Raw genomic sequence first — 22,259 nt, forward strand, 5'->3', positions numbered from 1 at the left:
ATGCTACAGGGAAAGGGCAGCCAAGGGGGACTAGCTGAGCGGCTCTTGCAAAGAGCTGCATTGCAACAACAGCCTGAATAGCCTTCTTCTGTGCTGTAATCATTCTCCAAATCTATGAAATCTGATTCCATTACATCAATAGGATCCCAATGCAATTTTAATCACCATAATTTTGGCAGAAGTGCTATGGAAACGCTATAAAAATGGCAGGACAGAAAGGACTTTCATTTATATAGGCCTTTCATGAGCTCATGACATCCCAAGTGCTTTACAGCCTGTGAAGTACTTTTGAAGTGTATATACTGTTGTAATGTAGGAAATGGGGAGACATGTCAGGGTGTAGCTGAGACTGGTTGCTGCAGGCATCCTTCTAAGAAATACAACAAACGCCTCCCTCCAATCTCACCATTTTGGATTTCTCTCTGCTCTTCATCCAGGACCTGAGTACAAAAATCTAGAATGACACTCCAGTACAGTACTGATGCAGTGCTGCACTGTCAGAGGTGCAGTATTTCGGATGACACATTAAACCAAGGCTTTGTCTGTTCTCTCAGGTGGACATAAAAGATCCCATGGCACTACTTTGAAGATGAGCAAGGGTGTTATCCCCAGTGTCCTGGCCAATATTTATCCCACAATTAACATCACAAGAGCAGATTCGCTGGTCATTACCACACTGCTGTTCGTGGGACCGTACTTTGCACAGATTGGCTGCTGCGCTTCCTCCATTAAAATAACGTTTACACTCCAAAAAGTACCTCATTAGCTGTAAAGTGCTTTGGGAGGTTGCGGAAGGCACTATTATAAATACGAGTCCTTTTTCTTTGAATACAGGACACCAGAAATCTAACAGATGACTCCATATCCAACATTCAAACAGGTTAAATAGCAGGAAACATGGTGGAGGCCATATTTCTTTAAATTAAATTTAACTTGCACACGTCTGCCCACATATAGGCTGGGTCAGGTGAGTTTGCCAGATCCTCCCATTGAGAAATGAGGTGACGGGAAAAGAGAGAGGCTGAGACATGGCAGAGCAAATGTCTAATTACACCACCCCAGAAATGGAAAAAGATCATTGAGGGGAGGTAGGAAGTTTAGCCAATATCTTTATCCTCCAAATCTCTGGATCTCTCCATCTAATACTGGCAGAATTTCTGGTGAATAGGTCTGCCATCACCTTAAGTGCCAAAAAATGTTGTAAAGCACAAAATATCAAAAGATTTATTAAACTGTGTCAGAAAATTTTAGTAAATTGCTAACCCCTTCAGTTTGATTCTGATATATTCTCAACTTGAAGCAGCGAGTAGATCAACACAGCAAAAATGCCCAAAAATATATGTCAGTGACAGATATGATTTTTCAATCCAAAATGTTTCAGTGTTCACACTTAAGACTGAATTTTTGTCCTCGAACCACTTTAAAAATGTATTGCAATGTAAATGGAAAGGGCCAAATGGAAATAAGAAAAGAGCCCATATCATGAGTCTGGAGAGAAACTGCATTAAGGAACAACATAATTGGCTGTAACCATTTACTGAAAAATTATGCTATTTTGGATGTATAAAAGTACAATATTTTTCAAAGAACAGTGCACTTCAATGGATCTATAATCATAATTTTCAGTCCTGAAGATAGGAGCAAAAGTAACTGATCTATTTAAAATAAAGCAATGTGCAAGGTCAATGCTGGATGCTTGACTCACTTTCTATTTGAAATACAACATTGTAACCACTTCAGTATTGAGAGAAATTTCAACTTTGGACCTCACATAGGACTGATGTAACAGGTCATCACACAATTTGAATTTGTGGGTATTTAGGTGGAACGTCATCTCTGAAGCCAATATGCCTTGTGCAACTATTGCTGTTGAGGCTTTTTTCCAAACCTTTTAATTCATGTACATAATGAAAAGGCAGTTTCTAAGAACCAAAACTAGCACTTATGTGTGACATAAATAGGTTAGTGTACCACAGGAATAATACTTACCCTTCTTTAACAGTATTTTGCAAAGGAGTTCACAGGAGTGTCTCATATGCATCTGTCTACTCAAATATTTTACAATGTATCATACTATTAGAAGTTTACAGTTAAGCTAAAAATAAATAGATATTATTTATCAGAGATAATTACACAGAAGTAAAAAAAACTAAGAAATTAGCACTGTTGTACTCAAGTTACACAAAATATAAAGTGTTCAACAAATAGTGTCCTGAATATTTCGAATTAACTTAAAAAATTTAACAATCTCTTCTTCACTTTCACTGAACTATAACATACACAGAAGAGGGCTAAAAATCCTAGGACTGTTATCCAGGTATGTTCCTGTCTTTTCTTTTAAGGAAAAAAACCTGATTCTTTTTCAATCGTTCGGCAATTAGAATTGCTACATTTGAGACAACCATCTTCCTTTTGAGACATCGTCCAGTTCAGACTCACAAGCATTAATATCTGTAACTCCAAGAAACATTCTGCTGAATTTCATAAGACAGCCCTCCATGAAAACATGAATACCCCTGTGAAAAGTCAGAACCATTCAAAATCTGCTGCTGTGGGACATTGGCATACTCCTGGAAGAAATGCAGAAACAGCCATTTACGCCATTTCTTCAGGGATTTCACCAAACTCCCATTGGAGAACCCCCGCAGAAACAACAAGTACATACTCTCAACTGTTCTGTATATTGACCACCCCCAACATTGGCTGCAGTCAACTGGAAACATTTTTGAAATATACTTCAGCATGTCAAGTTACATTAAAATATATATTCAAGAGATTTTCCTGTTTGAGGTATGTTGCAGCTCTGCCTCTATTCATAACGAGTTTGGTTGAAAATTAATAGATTCCAAAAATCTGACCTTCTGCTAAGTAAATATGTATTTATTTATTTATTAACAAGTGGCTCAACTTTGTATCTTTTATACTGAAACACAAAATAGGAACCATACTCCATATTGGGTTCTTATTTTACAGTCCAAATAAATAAGCAGAGAATTCCTATCAGTGCTTACATTTAACTTCCACGCTCCCCAATTATTCTGCTCCAATACTTATATTTATAACAAAAGCCCAGTATTGATTAAACAATAGCAAAGATGGACTAGTATGTAAAGTTACTGTATTCCATAGAAATGAAATAAATTACCTCTGACAGAGGTCTGAGGATTTCACATTCCTTCCAAAGACTCAGGGCCAAGCTTCAGGAAGAATTACTTTAAGAGATACTCAAATTTAAAAAATTCAAAAGATAGTTTATATGTTATTCATAAATAAAGATTATTCAGCCATTGTCTCAATAAAAGATTAATCTCAACAAAATACTAAAATCTTAAGAGAACATAAATTTTAAGGAACATAATGCAATACGGCCTGCATTTATTCAAACTGATTCACTGCATCTTTACTTCCTCCCAAATTTTTAAATACCTTTCTCAACAAAAACCACTGCTTTCCCTCTTATTATATGCCTGAAGTGCATTTTTGTATTGTATAAAAGAACAAGGCAGAGTATCTGTAACCCAACAACCTATTCATTCTCATATTGTAACTGTGCAAATGTTGCAAGCATATGAACAATAACACTTTTATCAAGCTCTGTCTCAGAGCATTTTACAGAGAAAGAAGTGGATAAAGTGCAAGAAGGAAGACATCAGAATCAGTGGTTAGGAAACCTAAGGCAAGATTAAAGAGAGGAGTTATTAAGAGGCATGGTGAAAGGTAAAAAGTAAAAATGGTCACAAATAGACTGGTATTCTATGAAGGGTTTTAAAATCAAGAATGAGGCAGTCAGTTTAGCTAGGTGAGGACAGATGATGGGTGTACAGGATTTCATATGAGTAAAGTCAGAATACTGGATTAAACACATAAACCTTGAAATTCCTGATGAACCGCTGTGACACTGTGGTAAGGTGGGACTTCCAACCACTGACTAGCCCCAATATGACTTTGTCCGAAATCCAACAGTTGGCAAATTTAAACATTTCAGGTGGGTGTCTACACTGTTTAAAACATAACTAAGGTGCTTGTCCAGAGAGTGGGGAAGTGAGAAACAAAAAAGGACGAATTTTGCTGCAGCACTTTGCCACAGCATCACACAGCCAGACAGGCTGAACAAGATTACAAGAAGGGCAGAGAAGCCCAGAATTCAAATTTTTCCTTGTTCCAGCAGCTTTCAAGACTTAAAAAAGCTGCAGGTCCCCATTTCCATGGGGATTCAGTTCAAGCATGTACTCTACGCATGGATTGGCAGCTAAATGTTCCAGGCTTTAGAAGCTTCAGGCGGGATAGAGGGGGATGTAACAGGGGTGGGGGAGTTGCATTACTGGTTAAGGAGAATATCACAGCTGTACTGCGGGAGGACACCTGAGGGGTCATGCAGCGAGGCAATATGGGTGGAGCTCAGGAATAGGAAGGGTGCAGTCACGATGTTGGGGGTTTACTACAGGCCTCCCAACAGCCAGCGGGAGGTAGAGGAGCAGATATGTAGACAGATTTTGGAAAGATGTAAAGGTTGTAGTGGTGGGTGATTTTAACTTCCCCAATATTGACTGGGACTCACTTGGTGCTAGGGGCTTGGATGGGGCAGAATTTGTGAGGAGCATCCAGGAGGGCTTCTTGAAACAGTATGTAGACAGTCGAACAAGGGATGGGGCCATTCTGGACCTGGTATTGGGGAATGAGCCCGGCCAGGTGGTCAAAGTTTCATTGGGGGAGCATTTCGGGAGCAGTGACCATAATTCCATAAGTTTTAAGGTACTTGTGGATAAGGATAAGAGTAGTCCTCGGGTGAAGGTGCTAAATTGGGGGAAGGCTAATTATAACAATATTAGGCAGGAACTGAAGAATTTAGATTGGGGGAGGCTGTTTGAGGGTAAATCAACATCTGACATGTGGGAGTCTTTCAAACGTCAGCTGATTAGAATCCAGGACCAGCATGTTCCTGTGAGGAAGAAAGACAAGTTTGGCAAGTTTCGGGAAGCTTGGATTACACGGGATATTGTGAGCCTAGTCAAAACGAAAAAGGAAGCATTTGTAAGGGCTGGAAGGCTAGGAACAGATGAAGCACTTGAGGAATATACAGACAGCAGGAAGGAGCTTAAGCAAGGAGTTAGGAGAGCTAAAACAGGTCATGAAAAGTCATTGGCAAACAGGATTAAGGAAAATCCCAAGGCTTTTTATACATATATAAAGAGCAAGAGGGTAACCAGGGAAAGGGTTGGCCCACTCAAGGACAGAGGAGGGAATCTATGTGTGGAGCCAGAGGAAATGGGCGAGGTGCTAAATGAGTACTTTGCATCAGTATTCACCAAAGAGAAGAACTTGGTGGATGATGAGCCTAGGGAAGGGAGTGCAGATAGTCTCAGTCATCTCATTGTCAAAAAGGAGGTGGTGTTGGGTGTCTTGCAAAGCATTAAGGTAGATAAGTCCCCAGGGCCTGATGGGATCTACCTTAGAATACTGAGGGAGGCAAGGGAAGAAATTGCTGGGGCCTTGACAGAAATCTTTGCATCCTCATTGGCTACAGGTGAAGTCCCAGAGGACTGGAGAATAGCCAATGTTGTGCCTTTATTTAAGAAGGGTGGCAAGGATAATCCAGGAAATTATAGGCCGGTGAGGCTTACGTCAGTGGTAGGGAAACTATTAGAGAGGATTCTTCGGGACAGGATTTACTCCCATTTGGAAACAAACAAACTTATTAGTGAGAGACAGCATGGTTTTGTGAAGGGGAGGTCGTGTCTTACTAATTTGATTGAGTTTTTTGAGGAAGTGACGAAGATGATTGATGAAGGAAGGGCAGTGGATGTTATCTATATGGACTTTAGTAAAGCCTTTGACAAGGTCCCGCATGGCAGACTGGTACAAAAGGTGAAGTCACACGGGATCAGAGGTGAGCTGGAAAGATGGATACAGAACTGGCTCAGTCATAGAAGACAGAGGGTATCAGTGGATGGGTGTTTTTCTGAATGGAGGGATGTGACTAGTGGTGTTCCGCAGGGATCAGTGCTGGGACCTTTGCTGTTTGTAGTATATATAAATGATTTGGAGGAAAATATAGCTGGTCTGATTCGTAAGTTTGCGGACGACACAAAGGTTGGTGGAGTTGCGGATAGTGATGAGGATTGTCAGAGGATACAGCAGGATATAGATCAGTTGGAGACTTGGGCGGAGAAATGGCAGATGGAGTTTAATCCGGACAAATGTGAGGTAATGCATTTTGGAAGGTCTAATGCAGCTGGGAGGTATACAGTAAGTGGCAGAACCCTTAGGAGTATTGACAGGCAGAGAGATCTGGGTGTACAGGTCCACAGGTCACTGAAAGTGGCAACACAGGTGGATAAGGTAGTCAAGAAGGCATACGGCATGCTTACCTTCATCGGTCGGGGCATAGAGTATAGAAATTGGCAAGTCATGTTGCAGCTGTACAGAACCTTAGTTAGGCCACACTTAGACTATTGCGTGCAATTCTGGTCGCCACACTACCAGAAGGACGTGGAGGCTTTGGAGAGGGTACAGAGAAGGTTTACCAGGATGTTGCTTGGTCTGGAGGGTATTAGCTATGAGGAGAGGTTGGAAAAACTCGGATTGTTTTCACTGGAACGACGGAGGTGGAGGGGCGACATGATAGAGGTTTACAAAGTTATGAGCGGCATGGACAGAGTGGATAGTCAGAAGCTTTTTCCCAGGGTGGAAGAGTCAGTTACTAGGGGACATCGGTTTAAGGTGCGAGGGGCAAAGTTTAGAGGGGATGTGCGAGGCAAGTTTTTTTTTTTTTACACAGAGGGTGGTGAGTGCCTGGAACTTGCTGGAAGCAGATACGTTAGCGACGTTTAAGAGACATCTTGACAAATATATAAATAGGAAGGGAATAGAGGGATATGGGCCCCGGAAGCGCAGAAGGTGTTAGTTTAGGCAGGCATCAAGATCGGCGCAGGCTTGGAGGACCGAATGGCCTGTTCCTGTGCTGTACTTTGTTCTTTGTTGTTCTTTGCGTGCTTCATGCGGGCGAGCAATGTATCGGGGGAAATAAAGAAGAACTAATAGACTTTAGGATGCTTGACTTCATCCTGCCAGTCTCACCTCTTCTAAATGTCATTCCATTAGATGAGGGAGCTGAGCCCAAGAAATTTGGATTATTGACAGTAAAAGCAGAGATCTGGCAAAACTGGGTTCTGGTTAAATCCTTCTAATAATACATATCCAGATGCTCAGTCAATGAAGAACAAAGATAATTCCAGAGTTTTAAAAATATTTATTTAAAAGAAATGTGAATGTAACAGCTCATCATTAAGTAAAGCTTTTCTAACTTATCTAAGAAGTCAGTTATCTTGATATTTCAGAAATGCTTTCCAGCTGGTATAATCATCTCAATAGTCAATATTTGTTCGGGGAGGCAGTGGCGTAGTGGTAATGTCACTGGACTCGTAATCCGGAGGCCCAGGCTATTGCTCTGGGGATAATGGGTTTGAATCCCACCACAGCAGATGGTGAAATTTGAATGCAATTAATAAACCTGCAATTAAAAGCTAGTCTAATGGTGACCATGAAACCATTGTCGATTGTTGTAAAAACCCATCTGGTTCACTAATGTCCTTTAGGGAAGGAAATCTGCCGTCTTTACCTGGTTTGGCCTACATGTGACTCCAAATCCACAGCAATATGGTTGACTCTTAAATGGCCCAGCAAGCCACTCAGTTGTGTCAAACCACTACGAAGTCTAAGAAAGCACTGTTGGTGTACTTACACCCCAAAGACTGCAGAGGTTCAAGAAGGCAGCTCACCACTACCTTCTCAAGGGCAATTAGAGATGGGCAATAAATGCTGGCCTAGCCAATGATGCCCACATCCCACGAACGAATAAAAAAAAAACATTTTAGTATTTATTTTAAGGCTAACTTGGTGACAGTTTCCTAAGTATCTCGCATTTCTGCAAGGGGGAAAAATTTGTCCTTGTACTATAATATAGCCAAATCAAAAACAAATTTATAAAGGATGCAATTGCAATTTTCCTACACAGTGCACAGAAGAGATTTCCACTCCAAGTTTCCCAAATTCTATTTACCTTGTTTTCCATTTTTGTCTTTTCTCAAGTCAGCAACTATGCTTCACAAGTACCTGAATTAGACTTGTCTTAACTTTCCACTTAATATTGGTCTACTGCAATGATCTCAATTACAATTATTTAATAGATAGCTCTGCGCATAGCACAAGATGCTGCACCATGCAGTATTAGAATGCAAGGTAAAGCTCACAATCGTCCACACACAAACATCTTCAGCTCAGAAGGTGAATGAAAATAATCCAAATACATGCAATTGAAAATACTTTGCACCAGTACAGCCAATCCTAGAAAATACATGAATACTACAAACTAAATTAGATTAAAACATATCACACAAATATGACATCTATCAGAATAGAGTTTGCCATCAGTCTACTTTAGATTGCCTGAAGTAAACGTTAAAATACATTTGAATACACTGAATTAAAGCTTTGTTCATCTACACATTTCTCTCAGCTCATTTCCTTGAAAGCCCACAGCTTGTTTAACATTTTCAAATTTTATAGTCAAAGAGTCATAACATTGTGTATTGACTAATAGCTTTTGTGACTAAATAGATAGATTTATGAATTGGGTTTATCAAAGTAGACAACCCGAATTTAGCCACGACTATGATTAACAATGCACCCAAGCTTTTGAGCTGTCCGCAAATATTAGAACAGGCCTTTTTGAGATTTGGATACCATTTGGATTCCCACCACCCAATTTTGGCAACTACATATTACATTCCAGAATTTCAATAAAGAAAAGGTTGATTTAACAAGCATTTAGTCATAGAGTCAGAGAGAGATACAGCACTGAAACAGGCCCTTCGGCCCAACGAGTCTGCGCCGACCATCAACCACCCATTTATACCAACCCTACATTAATCCCATTTCCCTCTCACATCCCCACCTTCCCTCAATTCTCATACCACCTACCTACACTAGGGGCAATTTACAATGGCCAATTTACCTATCAACCCACAAGTCTTTGGCATGTGGGAGGAAACCGGAGCACCCGGAGGAAACCCACGCGGTCACAGGGAGAACTTGCAAACTCCGCACAAGCAGTATCCAGAACCGAACCTGGGTCGCTGGAGCTGTGAGGCTGCGGTGTTAACCACGGCACCACCCCTAAAAGAATGATTCATGTGGTTTGTAAATATATTTACTAAATTTTCTAGAGATGTTATGGAAATGAATGCTGCACTAACTCATTTGTTAATATATTGCTAATCAGTTCAGCGTGGATACAATGGGGATACATTTTCACCTTCACTGGTGCAATAATCTGACAAAGTGGATCATCCGCCCAATATAGAACACACCTAATTTTCATTCCATTGATTTCAACAGAATAAAAATCAAATGTTATATAAATGGCTCTGCCAAATTACCACCCATGTGGCGAAATAAAAATTTACTTCATTGAATCCTAATTCAAATGCCCAACTGAAAATTCAGCTGGCCACGGGATTATTGGACACCCATTTTAGCAGTTGTTAGCCAGTTAATACTAGCGCCACTCAAACCTCTCATACAATTTTATACAAACTGTTCTTTGTATTAATTTGTAGTACTTTGTTGGAAGCAATAAATGCCAGGAAAGATCATTACCTTTTTGCATATTCCCGAATTTCTACTAGCAATCAGTTTACCAGAAAGTATTCCTGCAGCTCTTTTAAAATCAGTTCAACTAGTTTGGATTAAAAAGGAAACACATTATTTACTTACACACTGTTTAAACAATTTATCACAAAAAGCTGCTAGCATCCTGAATGAATGTTTGTTGCTATGTACATTTCCACTGAGGCCAGTTATAAACTGTTTTGAAAAATTAAACATCTATCCTGTCTTGCTCTAACACACTCATCTCAAGTTGCATGTATGGATTTCAGAGTTCTTCATTAAGTCAGATGTGATTTTTGCTTTTATCTGATAAGGATTAGAGACTTCCTTGAAATAAATGGAATGAAAACATTAGGTTGGTTCTATAATGGGCAGCCAATCCACTTCACCAGATGCAGTGAAGGCAAAAATTTATTCCAATGCATTACAACTATAGAAATGTGACATAATTTTTTTGGTCTTATTGTTAAATCTAATATAGGACTTGATTTTAAGAACAAGGAGCAAGTTTGCTAATGGCTGAGCAAATTTATCCACTGAGTAACTTAGATGAGCTTAGTTCAGTATCTGGTTTGTACTACGTGTTCTCAAACTTTAGCAGTGGTAGAGGTGCTAGAACTGGTATCAGCAGCACTTAGTTAGGAAATCATCCAGGGTACCCGCTGCCGATGGTTATCCCCTGCCAAAATTGCATAGGTGTAGACAGCAGATAGGATGGTTAAGGCTTAGGTGCAGTCCAACAGACCGCCAGCATTCACCAGCAAGACTCAGATATTCAAAAATATGTTTCATTACAAATGGATGGAAAATCATTGTATTTTGTTAGCAAACCCAGCATGGCAACATACAATAGTGTAGCAGCAATCTTTACACTACCAAACCTATACCACCTTAACTGACATTATGTCCATGCCTTCCAAGTAGTTGGCCAGAAACCACTGAGGATGTAAGGAAGAGACTTATGCCAACTTGACAAGGAAGGCCTCATCTGAACATCCTCTTGCCGCCAGCACTTTACACTCAGTACTTAAGAGGCTGTCATATCTATCCTCTGCTGCAAGGAACAGAATTAGCCTCTCTACTATATGCATAGTTGTTGGCTGTATACCCTATACTAATGAGTGTTCCTTTTCCTTCGGGTTAGTATGTCTCAAGATGAGAATGCTGATTCCAGGGATGAGTAAGAAGTAGTCCCATCACATGAACACAAGCAAGGGGTGTCAAGAGGAAACTCCTGATGAAGAAATAATAACAAATGAGGAGGAGACGTGGAGGCAGTAGTGGACAAGCAGCAACAGGAAGAGGGAGTGTTAGGGCCAGATGAACAGGTACTGTGGGACCCATGGATTTATAGTTAACTAGGTTTGCACACCAGGGTGCACTGACCAATCAACAGCAGCTCTTCACGTAGTGCTTTCAGAATCTTCAGAGCTCCTTTTTTGGAGTGCTAGAGAACATTCAGCAGTGCTCCAACATCTGTGTATGTATGCAACAGCTTTAGGGAGACTGCAGGGTAGTATGGAGAAGTGATAACTCCAAAGAAACCTGAGGGCGATTCCCAAAGGACAGGAGGCCTGAATGCTGTTGCAATATTGCTCACTATGTACTATTTAGATCTTGGGCTCCAATTTACAGGATGCTTTCACATCAGGACTCCAGAGGGGATTTAATGGTAGCTATAGGTTTATCCTCACACATATCTTTGGTCATCTAAAAGGGGTAGACAGCAAGTGTCTTGACAGGAGGAGACACAAATGAGGATGACCTCTGAGTGGTGACCCATCTTCCCCAGCCAACCAGCTCCTTTACAAGGATGGCAGAACAGCTAAATAGAAGCAGAAGCAAATACCAATACAGAAGCCAAGGTTCTGATAATAGTGGCAAAGTCATCTCATAACTCAGAAGAAACTTGTATTTATATAGCGCTTTTAATGTAATAAAATGTCCCAAGGCATATCACAGGAACCAAACAAAATTTTACACAGAGCCACAAAAGGCGACATTAGGACAGATGACCAAAAGCTTGAATGTTTTAACGAGTGTCTTAAAAGGAGGAAAGAGTGTTAGAGAGAGACAAAGAGGTTTAAGGAGGGAATTCTGGAGTTTTAGGCATAGGCAGTAGAAGGCACGGGCACTAAAGGTGGAGGTATTAAAATCAGGGATGTGAAAGAGACCAAATTGGAGGAGCACAGAGATGAAAAGATTACAGGGCAGGACTTGCACCAATGGCAGGTCTGGGGAGTCAAACAATAATGCAAGGACATTCTTGGGAGTATGGAAATAAACTGGATGCATCTTGTTTGCATTATTTATGGATGAATTTTTGGACTAAAGGGACATATGTTAGTGTTGGGAGTTAATATGTTGATTTATTATTCAAGAAAGGTGGGATTCAGGATATCACATTGGTATGGGCCAGTGTATTGCAGAGTGGACCATAAAGATTGTCCATCGAGGATCATGTGCTGTTTTTTTAAAACAATATTCTGTCAAACACTTATTTACACAACAGTCTGCCTTGCCATGCATCAGGCGCAGCCAGTTATCCTTCCTCAGCCAAACTTGAGGTTCATCGTCCAATCCTTCCTGCTGTACAGGTTCCCACATACAGAAAAGGTGATTTTTTACAACACACACTTGCTCTTTAATGCCTTTAATGTACTAAAACATCCCAAGGTGCTTCGCAAAAGCATAATTAAATAAAATGTAGCACTGAGCCACATATGGAGATATATGGACAGATGATCAAAAGCTTGGTCAAAGAGGTAGGTTCTGAAGAGCATCTTAGAGTAGTAAGAGGCGGAGAGGTTTAAAGAGGGAATATGAGGGTTTAGGACCTAGGCAGCTGAAAGCATGTCCATGAATGATGCAGTAATTAAAACAGGGGATTGCTACGACCCGGTGAGAAAGGTGTCTAGGGGTCCTGCTCAGCCTTCACCTGGTCTTACCGTAACAGGGTTTTTGGCTCCCTCTTGGTGAACCCTTGTTCACCACTTTCCAATTATAAGGCAAAGAAACCAACACAAACAGGCTTTCTTAGGTGTAAAGAAAAATTGGAAATTTATTAAACTTAAATTCGGTTAATGCCTTCGGATACACGACTCATCCCACATTAGCATGCATACGCGATACACATATGCAAATAGAGACAGAAAAGAGAAGGGAAATAAAGTGGAAAAGTTTGAGGCAATATCTGAAGAGTTTTTGTTATGGTTCTTCGAGCTTACTGTAGAGTCCTTGATTGTAGTTAGATCTTGCTTTTCGTTGGGGCCCAGTATTCTTCTTAAACCTTGTTCGCTGCAGGAGACTTTTCTCTCTTGGTGTTCATGTGTCTTCAGTGGATTCAGAGGCTTGTGAGAAAGTGATGGGAGCAGACAGGAGAGATCTTCTCAGTTCAGGAGCAAACAGACTTTGAATTCAAACTCTCTGTGGCCAGTTCCAAAGAAAACACTGGAACAGCCAGGTAGTCATGTGACCAGCTGGTCTAACCAGTCCTGGCCCTTGTGGATTGTATCCTCCTGTGCAGGCCCCGGAAGCACTTCCTCACCTTCTATGTCTGTTCGTATGAAAATGTTTTTTTTCAGCCACAGCTGATCTGTTTAACAAGTCATTTCATCAGTCTAACAACAGTTAAAAATCAATGTTCATAACAAAATTGATGTGCCTCATTCTTGGCAGGTGGGGGCCTAGCATGACAGGACAGTCAGAGACCAGAATTGGAGGAGCTCAGAGATCTTGGAGGGTTGTCGGGCTTGAGAAGGTCACCAAGACGGAAAGGGGCAAGGTTTGGAGGGAATTGAAAATAAGGATGAGAATTTTAAAACTGAATTGTTGCCCAACCAGGAGCCAACATAGGTCAGTGAACAAAGAGGTGATGGATGGATGGGACTTGATGCGAGTTAGGATATGGGCAGCAATGTTTTGGATGACCTCAAGTTTAATAAAAGGCCAAGATGAGAAGCCGGCCAAGATAGTGTTGGAGTAGTCAAGTCTAGAGGTAACAAAGGTATGGATGAGGGTTTCAGCAGATGAGCTAAGACAGGGGTGGAGTCAGGTGATGTTATGGAGGTGGCAGTAGATCATCTTGTTGATGGTGCGAATGTGTATTCGGAAGCTCATCCTGGGTCAAATATGACAACACCAAGGTTTCGAAGGGTCTTCTCCAGCCTCAGATAGTTCCAGGAAGAGGGATGGAGTTGGTGGCTAGGAAACCGTTTGTGGCTGGGACCAAAGACAATGGCTTCGATCTTCCCAATATTTAGTTACAGGAAATCTTTGCTCATCCAGTACTGAATATCAGACAAGCAGTGTGACAACTTCAAGACAGTGGAGGGGTTTCAGAGAGGTGGTGGTGGGATGATAGATACTTTCTCATGGTAATACAGTTGGATCCCAACTGATCTATCCAGGCATCAGCAGAAACTCCTTTGACATACTTATTGTATGCTCCACTAGAACTTTGGTGAAGGCAAAAGCTTCATTGTATTTTCACTCCACCTTGTTGTGGGAGTTCCTGGCTGATAGTAATCACCAGACAGCAAGGGGTATCCATAGTCCCCCAGTGGCCATTCTTTCATTCTGATTGATCCTTGAAACCATGGTGGCACTGTGAACTCTCAAAAGGTGAATGCATCACGATTTCTGCCAGAGTGTTGTGAAGTAACTTGCATTATTCTGTTGTGGTGGTCCAGTAATCAAATGGAATCCTTAGCAATTCATATATGTCCCATGGTTGTTATTAGGCTCTCTGATGGCTACGTGTGTCCCAATGAAACAGTGCACTTTTGGGAACCCAGCCACCTGGAGAAGTGCTATGCCCTCTTGAGTTGATCCTTTCCTTCCATGGGGAAGGTGACACATATATTGCTCCAGCAAACAAGGTTTCAGTCATCTTCCTGATGAACTGCTGTACAGACTTCTGATTGATCTGGCAAATGTTGCCTATGTTGGCATGAAATGAGCATCTGGTATAAAAGTCCAGTCCGGCTTTGACCATAACAGGCAAGATGTAGCTCAGGCTTCAGTTGACAACACCACTTAATGACAGCCTCCTTGCTGAAACAGAAATTAGAAACGGGTCTCTTGAGACATGTCCAAGTTGTATTGCCAGGATCAGAATATGTCATTTCTAGGCTGCCTGTGGATGGCACCAGAAACCCAAGGTGAAGGCAAACCTGCCTTTCCTGCCTCTGCAAATATGTCTTTTCTCCCCTAAATCCAGGACAGCCATTGGTAGGCCCAATGTAATATCTATTTTTAAATGCTGAATTTGCAGCTGAAGGGGATAATGGTTGCAGTAAGAATGCTGCTGTAGAAATGTGCAAAGACATGATGAATTGCAGGATATCAGTGTTAAGCTATCGGAAAAAATATCACTAATTGATATGATAGAATTCAGCATTGCAAGTCAAAAACAGCAATCAAAATCTAAGTCCCAAAAATGTAGCAACCTCACCTTTATATATGGAGCCCTGGATCAAACATCTTGGAGGCCTCCTGGTGCTCATTTTATTTGGCACTCAGTGAATTAGAGCCTGCTTTACAGAGGACTGCAGTGAATTTGTCATGGGACCAATTTAAATAATTGTGTTGGTTGCAATAAGGTAGCACACATATATAATGTTGCCACAATAATTGAATAATCTCTTCTCCTACAGAATTAGCAATTCGGCACAATGCGTACTGAGGCCTATCAACCTGATTTGGCAGGTCTTGCATGCTGCCAGTGAAGGCAGCTTCGAAGCAGACCTCTGGGATCAACCTTTATAGTTCTGTGCACAAGTAATTCAGTTTGGACAATATACATGAAAGTTTATCAAGGTTTTCTTTTCTTTCCATGTCTAATTTTATTGTTTACATGCCCTACTACAAAACATGCAGAAATAGTGCCCTTACACAAGGTCTTATATAATCTACTTTATGTATGTGTATTTACAAAGCACACACACACATTCAAAGATCATGCAAAAAGTCACCAAACTGGACTGGTTACCATTCTGTTCACATACTTTATCACTTCAAGTTACTAATCCTCTGAACTCTTCAATATTAATTATTAAAACCTTGATCACCTTTTTGCAATACATAGAGGTCATGTCTTGGCAAGGTGCTGCAAGATTAGATCTGAACTAACAGAAATCAATGTTTTCCCTAAACCTGTTACTTGCCAATTAACACAATCACACGGATCTGTAGAAATCCTTGTCTAGAAAATGATGTCCTGGATTCTTCTCTTTGATCAGAGACATCTTTCACATTTTAAAAAAAATTAATGGCTGAATGGGTATATCACGGCCGACTGCCCTGCTTTGTTCTTTTAAAACAAAGCAACACATTTAATTTTTTTTTTTAAGTTGACGGTACTCCCCAACTCGTAAATGTTCACAGTATTTTGACCAGGATAATGACTAATTTTAATGAAACACTCTAAACTTATTTTGTTCGAAAACTTCGAAGAGAGACATAAAATCAAGGTTGATATAAACCTTTGTAGTGTGCACTGGCTTCAGTCGAGCTCTGAATGTTTCAGCCCAACAGGATAAACAAGAGTTTCACTTCAGCGCCATCTGGTGAGAATCTGGATGGATGAATATATTAGACTCCACGATAAAATGTATTCGTATATTGATGTTTACCATGCGCTATTCTAATAATAAAAGATGACCTTGTTTTTAATGCAGTTCAATCTACGTAGTTAAGCACAATACCGTATTGTAATAATTCAATAGTCGTGTCTGAAGAATAGAAAATCGTATTCAACTGGAAAATCTAAACAAAGGCACTCTGCATACAAAAAAAAAATCGCCTTGGGTCGAAGTAACTAGTCCTACTCACACCCTCAGGCGCGACTTACATCTCACCAGCTACCACTTTCACCAATTTTCCTCAACTTATCTGTTTCTTTTCAAATGAAGGCAATGTTAAACGTAGTACTTCCAGTAAGGCGGGGAAGCTTTCTAGTGCGTTCAAGACGCAGCCCCGTGGTTAGTGCACAGCGCAGTCATATGATTTCCATTATATATGTGATTGCAATGCTTTACAATACACACATGTATAAATCGAAACAAATGGTACATTTCCTAATTCTAACAAGCCGTAAACCGTAAACGTGCTCAAATCCTCACAAACCCACCAAGGCAATTCAACCGTTACAAATACGATGTGAAAATAAAATAAAAACATCAGATCAGGCATGCATTTTTCTTTTAGAAAAAGCCCACCATTAAATATGTTCCATGTGAGCTATACTTACCTCCTCTACTGTCAGGGGCATGCAAATCCTGAACTCCTTCACCAACATAGTCCTTCCTCGACAGGTTCTTTTTCCCTCCCTCGAAAGTCGTAATATTACTCAAGGGTTACTATAGTTAGAACGGAGTCACCGCACAGCAAATGAGGTGAAACAAATTAACCGTTAGCTTCTGAAGGTTCATGCATCAAAACACAATCGAGTCGAGTCTTCGCTATCTTTCAGATCTTGTTTCAAGTTCAGATCATGTGAATGCAGAGAGTCGGAATTGGCTAAAACAGCTCCTTTCCAAGAATACTCGTAACTGTATGTTGTTTGAAGGGGTGGAAAACAAGGCAGAGAGCACTTTCATTCTGGCAGAGCCATTGGCAAGACAACCTTAAGGATGCATTAACCCACCAAAACGTGAATGCGTTATCATACTTAACGACACAGCAGGACTTTCTTGTTGCTTCAGTCTTTCCTTCCCCAAATAAAAGCAAACTCGGCGTATTTCCTGTTTCAAGAACTCTAACCGACTGGGTATCTCCCTCGCATAACTCAGCAAATCAGCCTGGCTTTTACACCAGCTCTCCTCGCAGATCTTGTTGGGTATTATGTATCCGATGACTCTTAACAGTTCTAGCTTCTGCACAACTCCCCGCAATTTCGTTCAGTGACGGCAGCAGGAAGGATACTGACTCCGTCCAATAGGAATAAACTAGTCTGCACAGTGGAAAATTCAAACAAAACATCATGTTATATGATACAAAGCGATTTAAAATTATTTGTCCCATAATAGGAATAGTTTGTTCAATCGTACAAGCATTTTTAAATATAGGGGTTCTGAACATAATTAACGTTTTCAGATGTGGGTTGATTAAATATTTTTTATTGTACATTAAATAGATGAATAGTGATCTGCCTGTCATGGGTTAAAACAAAATCAACCAATTAACGTCAAATATTCATTGTTGTGCACTTTTTAAAAACTAAAATTTGATGCTGATCTATAATTTTTCTTTCACCTGGTTTTACAAATACTGTATCTTGAACACAACCACACAAAAAATAGGAGCAGGTGTAGACTATATTGCCCATTGAGCCTGTTCCACCATTCAAAACGATCATGGCTGATCGTAGGATTCAACTCCACTTTCTTGCCACACCCCAACAGTTTGTTTGGCTATGTACTGCTAAAATATCTTTGCAGAAACTAATCTGATTGAGCACCTTTAAGGATTTTTGCTGCCCTGCCAATCGGTTAGGGCAATTGTGTTTCTCTGGGAACAACCTAAGCTGTTTCCAATAGCAATCCGTCTCTGCTGTCGCATACAAACAGGATACACAATAAAACAGATAATCAGTATGTTTACTAATTACTGTTTTCTTACTTTGACAGGAATTTTACTTAAATAAAAATGGATACTAATTACAGTAAATACACACATTTTCAAATATCTTATCACCACTCCATTCTGTGAAGCTTTGTGCCTCACAAATTGTACAGTGTACCTTTAACATCACAAAAATAAATTATATTGTCATTTTCAGATTGCTGTTTGTGGGAGCTTGCTGTACGCAAATTGGCTGCCGCGTTTCCTACATTACAACAATTACTACACTTCAAAAGTACTTTATTGGCTTAAAAGTGTTTTGGGACGTCAGGTGCTCATGAAAGGCATGATGTAAATACAACACACCTCAGGCCCCAAACTTCAACTCCATTCTCCCTGACACCATCACAATAACCTCAGTGACAAACACTGTCCTCTGGATTTACGCAGTTGGTCCCCATGTCTGAAACAAACTTGCTTCCAAGTAGTCGAACATACTCTGGCTTCCAACAGTTTTGTGCTGACTGTTGAACTCCAGTAACCCAATTTGCATTACATGGTTCTCCGCCTCCATATGACTCTGGTCCCCTAAACACAATCATTCTCGTTACTTAATCTCCCTCTTTCACACAGATAATCAAATTCACCTATACCTGCTGTGGGCCATCAGCAGCAATAGCAGAAATTGTATTCCACCACAATATGTAACCTCATGGCCCAGCATATTCCTCACTCGACCATTACCATCAAGCCAGGGGACCAACCCAGGTTCCATGAGGAGTAGGAGAACATGCTAGGATCAGTACCACACAAACCTAAATATGAGGTGACAACCTGGTGAACCTACAACACAGGACTACATACATGCTAAACAACAGAAGCATCATGCTCTAGACAGGGCCTAGCAAACCCACGACCAATGAATCAGATCAAAACTCTGCAGTCCTGCCACATCCAGTGGTGAATGTTGGTGCACACTTAAACAACTAGCCAGAGGAGAAGGCTCCGTGAACATCCCCATCCTCATTGATGGCAGATCCTGCACAGCAGTACAAAAGACAAGGCTGAAATGTTTGCACCCATCTTCAACCAGAAGTGCCGAGTAGATGATCCATCTCAGCCTCAACCTGAGGTTTCCAGCATCACAGATGCCAGTCTTCAGCCAATTTGATTTACTCCGTGTGCTATCAAGAAATAGCTGAGTGCATTGGATACAGCAAAGGTTATAGGCCCAGACAATATCCTGGCTGTAGTGCTGAAGACTTGTGCACCAGAATGTGCAGGAGTTCCTCAGGGCAGTGTCCTTGGCCCAACCATCTTCAGCTCCCTCATCAATGATCTTTCTTCAATCATATGGTCAGAAGTGGGGATGTTCACTGATAGTTGCACAGCGTTCAGTTCCATTCACAATTCCTCATATAACGATGCAGTCTGGACATGCATCCATTAATTCGGTTTTTCTCTCCACAGATGTTGCTTGACCTGTTGAGTATTTCCAACATTTTCTGTTTTTGTTTCAAATTTCCAGCATCCGCGGTAAAAACATGTATGAACATAAGCAAACGTCAAGGATGCTGCTGAAACAGCTAGTTTGTCAATCATTTGCACCATAAAGACTATCGTCGCAAAAAAAATCGGAAGCACCTCGGATCCCAACTTTCCCCCCAAGAAATAAATACAACTTCAGATGAAGTGTTGAAACCAAAAAACACCAAATAAACCCCAAAAACAGTCGCCTCGCTAATTTCCTTTACTATTCCACCGACTTAAAACACTGAAACTTCAATGAAACATCCCTCAACTTGCTACACACCAATTTCTACTTCACCTAGATTTCCGACAAATAAAAGAAAAATAAAGGTTGAAGCGCTTTGCGCTTCCGCCGCTATCCTTCAAAGCCCAGATAGGAGGGGCACACCAGTGAACACTCTCAAGTCGACAGCTGTCGTTCTCCTTGACAGTCACGTTACCTCATAACCTGAGGTGGGAGAGGATGGTTACAAGAATCTGATTCATGTAAAACAAAAGATGTTTTAAATAAAAACGACCGTTGCCCGAGTCAATCTTCGTCGTACGACGGACCAAACCTTCGCACGCTTCATTGACGCCTCGCGCTGCCCCTCCCCAACGGCCGACGGCGCGCGCCAGGAGGGGGCGGGGCCGGGGCGACGCGAGCACAGGCACGGCACGCTCCTTCCGGCGTCGTTTGACCTCACGCGGCCGTAACTGGGTTACGCCGGCTCGAGGCCTGTGCGAGTGTGAGGGAGAGATTGTCCCTCCCTTCCATTCAAAAAAAAACAGACAGCGGAGCCAGGAAGGGGGAGAAGGAGGGAGCAATTATCAATAAAAGTTGAGCAGCCTGCAACAATGGCGGACGGAACCGAACGAGCCGATGGCAAGATTGTGAAAATGGAGATGGATTATAGTTCCACGGTCGACCAGCAGCTCCCAGAGTGCGAAAAGATGGCTCAAGTAAGTGAAAGGCATTTCTCATAGTCACTGAGTCATGCGGCTCCATTGATCAGACTCAGCTAGGCCCTCGTAGGTGGTAGGCCTCAATCCTCGAACTGGCTGAGGAAACGATACCAGGTCTGGGTTTAGTATTCTTTGACAGCTGTACGAAGATACTGAAAACGTGGACGTCCCTTGTTTCTTTAAAAAAATGTTTACTGTTGTGACAAGCGAAGGCAAAACAAATATTTAACATGTATAAAGTGCTTCGAGACATTTTTCTATGTTTTGGGGGCTAGATAAAAGCAAGTTTTAATTACATCTGATTTGTCATGTTGGTCGATTGACGTGCAGAAATGTCACATTTTGGGGCTTCTAAGACACCTTTTGATGTGCTCCATCTACTCGCGTAGTTTCGTGATCACTTGCACTGCTCTTCAAATGTTAAGTGTTACAAATACACAAAATGGGTCTGTTATTCCCTTAACCCCGCAAACAACAGTGGTTTTTCCAAGCTGAAGGGGCGTTTCATGCGATATGCACGAAGGTTTTATCCTGAATATGATTTTAAAAACTTGGTGTTCTATTTATAGAGGCCCCGCGTGCAAGACAAAAATGAATATAATTTGTATTCTAAAATGGATTGAGGTCTGAACTTGCATAGAAATACATAGAAGTTACAACATGTAAACGGTTGATTTGTGTCAGTGGTTACTCTCCATGCAAGCAAATAGGCGTCATTACATTTACCCACTAAAATAAAAGCAAAATACTACAGGTGCTGGAAATCTGAAATAAAAACAAAGTGCTGGAAATACTCAGCAAGTCAGGCAGCATCTGTGGAGAGAGAAGCAGAATTAACGATTCGTCTGATGAAAGGGTCTTTCCAGCAGGACTCCTGCTCAATATGACTAATTAAAGTGGTGAAAAATGGAACTTAATCTATTTCAAACTCCCTTGGAGCCTTTTTTTTTCTTCATTGGCCTCCTTATCTCGAGAGACAATGGGTAAGCGCCTGGAGGTGCTCAGTGGTGTGTGGAGCAACGCCTGGAGTGGCTATAAAGGCCAATTCGAGAGTGACAGGCTCTTCCACAGGTGCTGCAGAAAAATTTGTTTGTCGGGGCTGTTACACAGTTGGCTCTCCCCTTGTGCCTGTCTTTTTTCCTGCCAACTGCTAAGTCTCTTCGACTCGCCACACTTTAGCCCCACCTTTATGGCTGCCCGTCAGCTCTGGCGAACGCTGGCAACTGACTCCCACGACTTGTGATCAATCACAGGACTTCATGTCGCGTTTGCAGACGTCTTTAAAGCGGAGACATGGACGGCCGGTGGGTCTGATAGCAGTGGCGAGCTTGCTGTACAATGTGTCTTTGGGGATCCTGCCATCTTCCATGCGGCTCACATGGCCAAGCCATCTCAAGCGCCGCTGACGCAGTAGTGTGTATAAGCTGGGAATGTTGGCCGCCTCGAGGACTTCTGTGTTGGAGATACGGTCCTGCCACCTGATGCCAAGTATTCTCCGGAGGCAGCGAAGATGGAATGAATTGAGACGTTGCTCTTGGCTGACATATGTT

The 22,259-nt window shown here is 41.4% G+C and overlaps 2 protein-coding genes across 2 annotated transcripts in view; one reads left to right on the forward strand and one right to left on the reverse strand.

Moving 5' to 3' along the window:
- The window catches only part of LOC137384438 (cytoplasmic phosphatidylinositol transfer protein 1-like), a 399,346-nt gene extending 381,912 nt beyond the window's left edge, over positions 1-17,434 (reverse strand). The window contains exon 1 of the mRNA XM_068058497.1: positions 16,922-17,434. The gene's annotated coding sequence lies outside the window, so the exon portion shown is untranslated. The remainder of the gene's footprint in view (positions 1-16,921) is intronic.
- A 3,000-nt stretch (positions 17,435-20,434) lies between these two features.
- The window catches only part of psmd12 (proteasome 26S subunit, non-ATPase 12), a 42,679-nt gene continuing 40,854 nt past the window's right edge, over positions 20,435-22,259 (forward strand). Inside the window, exon 1 of the mRNA XM_068058495.1 lies at positions 20,435-20,706. Within this exon, the coding sequence (XP_067914596.1) occupies positions 20,602-20,706 (105 nt within the window). The 5' untranslated portion in view covers positions 20,435-20,601. The remainder of the gene's footprint in view (positions 20,707-22,259) is intronic.

This window comes from Heterodontus francisci, chromosome 26 (genome assembly GCF_036365525.1).
Source record: "Heterodontus francisci isolate sHetFra1 chromosome 26, sHetFra1.hap1, whole genome shotgun sequence".
Classification (NCBI taxonomy): Eukaryota; Metazoa; Chordata; class Chondrichthyes; order Heterodontiformes; family Heterodontidae; genus Heterodontus; species Heterodontus francisci.